This window comes from Homalodisca vitripennis, unplaced genomic scaffold, assembly GCF_021130785.1.
Source record: "Homalodisca vitripennis isolate AUS2020 unplaced genomic scaffold, UT_GWSS_2.1 ScUCBcl_3491;HRSCAF=9052, whole genome shotgun sequence".
Classification (NCBI taxonomy): Eukaryota; Metazoa; Arthropoda; class Insecta; order Hemiptera; family Cicadellidae; genus Homalodisca; species Homalodisca vitripennis.
This window is the reverse complement of record NW_025779605.1, coordinates 38,072-41,796: the sequence shown is the minus strand read 5'-3', so window position 1 is coordinate 41,796 and position 3,725 is coordinate 38,072. Positions and strand designations below refer to the sequence as shown.

At 34.4% G+C, this 3,725-nt stretch overlaps 1 protein-coding gene across 1 annotated transcript; it reads left to right on the top strand.

Moving 5' to 3' along the window:
* Positions 1-481: 481 nt before the first annotated feature.
* LOC124372557 lies at positions 482-1,347 on the top strand. The gene is made up of 2 exons (XM_046830958.1): positions 482-1,007; positions 1,193-1,347. Exons 1-2 carry the CDS (start codon positions 542-544, stop codon positions 1,345-1,347), a joined length of 621 nt encoding a protein of 206 aa, XP_046686914.1. The 5' UTR covers positions 482-541.
* The last annotated feature ends 2,378 nt before the right edge of the window (positions 1,348-3,725 follow it).

Genomic DNA, 3,725 nt, shown 5'->3' with positions numbered 1-3,725 from the left:
AAATATTCCATCAGCTTGTAAGAGCAATCAGATTTGATGACAATATAACCAGGGAGGAACGTAAAAAAATTGACAACTTGGCTGCATTTAGGGATGTATTCGAAACTTTTGTCAGTTTGTGTAAGGAACACTACACTCCAGGAGAGTACGTTACTATTGATGAGATGCTGGAGGCATTTCGGGGAAGATGTAAGTTCAGACAATACCTGAGCAATAAACCAGACAAGTATGGTATAAAAATTTATGCAATGTCGGACGCTCGAACATTCTATGTGTTGAACATGGAAATTTATCCGGGCAAACAGCCCCCGGGCCCTTATGCGTATGACAACTCAGCAAGTAGCGTGGTTTTTGAGACTAATGGAACCTATCGACAGAACAGGAAGGAACATTACGATGGATAATTACTATACCTCTGTTCCCCTTGCCAATGAGTTGTTCATGCATCATAGAACTACTATAGTAGGGACTATAAAAAAAAAATAAGCGAGAGATCCCAGATTCATTTAAAGATGTCAACGGTAGACCAGTAGGCAGCAGCATGTTTGCTTTTGGCTGTGACCCGAATAGAGCCACATTAGTCTCTTATGTCCCGAAAAAAGGGAAAAATGTTTTGATGTTGTCGACATTTCATGATGATGACTCTATTGATCCCGATTCTGAGGCTAACAAACCAGAGGTCATTACTTTTTATAACATGACCAAAGGTGGGATCGATGTTGTAGACAGAAAGAAAAAGGACTACTCTGTAAAACGTATTAGTAACAGGTGGCCTTTGACGATTTTTTGTGGACTCCTGAATCTGGCAACTATAAATGGTCAGATTATCTACAACCTGAATACAAAAGACACCATGCAGAGGAGGACTTTCATAACGAGCCTTGCGAGGGACCTAGTAAAGCCGCATATTCTACATAGAGCTTCTATTCAGACCCTCTCACTCCCGTTGAGGACCAGCATCAGGGCTGTCGCCGGTGTAGAACTTCCTGAGCCAAACCCCCCACCAGGTAGGGATTGGATCTTTTTTACCAGTAACTAAAACTGTATACATTTAATATTTTACCGATAAAAACACCTTGGTCTTACAAAAAACTCTAATACTTCTTGATTGTGAACACAATAAATTCTTTGATCCGATCCTACATATAAAAATATATATATATGTATATATATCTGTTTGTATTTTTTTCAGTTGTCGAGGGACGAAAACCAAGGTGTCACTACTGCCCTGTCAGGAAAAACAGGTTTACTCCATACAAATCCTCAGCTTGTGAAAGATCCGTATGCAAGGATCACACTGCCAAAACAAGCTATTGGTGCCACAACTGTGCAGCAGAAGGGAACTAGATCTAAGTTTTTGTTTCTTGTATTAGTTTCCACTTCACATGCATTATTTTTACATTATCAATTTTATTTAGAATGTCTTAAGTAATAAAAAACATTTCCTTAGTAACTGAAAAACATTATTTCAACCTTCTGCATGTGTAAGTAAATGGGGATAAATTAATAAAATTAAAAAAATCCAATAGTTAGTAATTATTTTTGTTATTAATTTTTTTTAATTGCCTGATACTTGTAAAATACAAATTAACTTATCAGGAAACAGGTACAAATTGCATTATAAGTGCAAGTTAAGATTTAAAAGCAATAGAGAGCAAATAGCAATAAAAAACGCAATGTTAGATGGCAGCTATACAGGTGACCTACTACGTAAGTGGAATATACGGGACTCCTCACGGGTTAAGGGCTCCAAACGTTAACACTAATTTAAAGCAATAAGCAATAATGAACAAGTATGACATATCAACCAGTTATAAAACTAAGAATATACATTCGTATTTCATTGAGTTTATTACATCTGTTACAACTAATCAAGGTAAGGAGTAAGGTTTAATTGAGTAAGTTTATTTGCAATTCCCATGAGTAGAAAAGATTAGAATTCAGAGTGTAATCTAAAGAAGATGATAAAGAAAGGTGAGTATCGCAGAAGAAAAATTCATTAACTTTGCGAAACATTCATAATTTGGTTGAAACGGCAATTTCACAGATGGGATATTATAACCGTAAGTAATTAACCGACCAAGGTAAGATTGTGCAGCCAATTTTAAGTTTTATTGCATATAACTTTATATTACTTAGTATACTTTACAATATTATTATTCCACACTGGTAGATAGTATATATTATATTAAAATAATAAAAGTTTAATACAACTTTATTTCTATAAACACATAAAGTATTATGTGGTCAAACTGTATTATTAATGAATATAATTCATAAGAAATTGTGGTTTACAATATTTTTATTCATAAAATTATTTTAAAAATTTAGGTGTTATTTGTAACAGTGTTGTTTACATTTATTGATGAATAATTAGTGTTTTTGTTCATTCTCTAAAATCAAGAATCTGAGAATTTTCAATATGTCATAAAATGACCCTGCAACTCTTTTAGAGTAACAGGAAATTATGTTGGATGGGTATAGTTGGGGGTAGGGGCCCCTTCTATCAAGATCAACGAGGAAGGATATTGGGCATTAATCCTAATCATGTTTCCTAGGAAGAAGAAGAAGCCAAATTTGTACCAGGCTCTCCAATCATAGCAAAAGGTGGCACGCAATGTCTAGGGCTAGCAAAAAATCCTTAAAACTTACACAGCTTCATTAAACTACCACAAACTCCAATATCTTTATAGACTATAAATATCGGGCACCTGAATATCTTGAGGTTTACGTTTACAGATTTGTCGCTCCTAGATATCCGTAAGCGTCAGATCTGATTTATGTAGGACAGTTTTTGCTGTTTGTAGTTTCAGTTAGACTGGAATCTCTAAATCGCCCAGAAGCGAACCCTACCGTGGTTGTGGGGGAAAGAGGGGAAAATAACTAACATGTTTACATGAACTTATTCGAGAAAAACTTTAGTTCAATAGCGCTTAAACAAGAGTATATTTTCCTCTCGGTAAAAAAGCTTTGTAAAGTCACTAAGAAATTCACAGTAATAGATCATGCACACCTGCAATAACAGTGGCTGGTGTTAAATTGTGTGTTAACTAAAGACAAGACTGTATGTGGCTGAGAAAAGGTTTTCCTTCATAAGTAAGAGTTACCTGTCCCTGGCATTGCTGAAACTCACTGAGCCTTAAAATTAGACAAACTGAGAACTGTTTATAGCTAACGCGAGATTTCCCCCTCAATATAGACTTTAGAAGGTAGCAGGAAGTTTTTGCGTAAGAACTTACCTGTAGTACAGTTAACGTTCGTTATTTTATACCGTTCGTAGAGACAGGCAGAAATATACAGAGACATACATAAATTATATTTTCCAGCCTCTCTCATGAGATAATGGGGCAAATCAGAAAATGAAGCTGTAAACAAAGACTTTCCTTTAAGTAGTTATGAAAAAAGAAACACTTTCATAACCATTCTGTACAAATTCTTACTTATAGCTCTCAAATATACGGTATTTTAAATAGTGAATTTAGCTATAGTAACTACCTATTTATAGGACCAATTTAAATATATCCATTTTTTTAAAATTTTGTTTTCTACAGATATAAGAATTATGCTGATAAGTTTTAAAAAAGGTCTGGTTGTTTTTATAAAATAAAATAGATGAGTTGATGAGTCTAAAAATACTCGTTTCGGTAAACTAAAAATGTTACTGTAGGTTATGATTAATTACTGCCATACAGGTGTACGAGTTTTCAATAGAAATCATGAAGTTG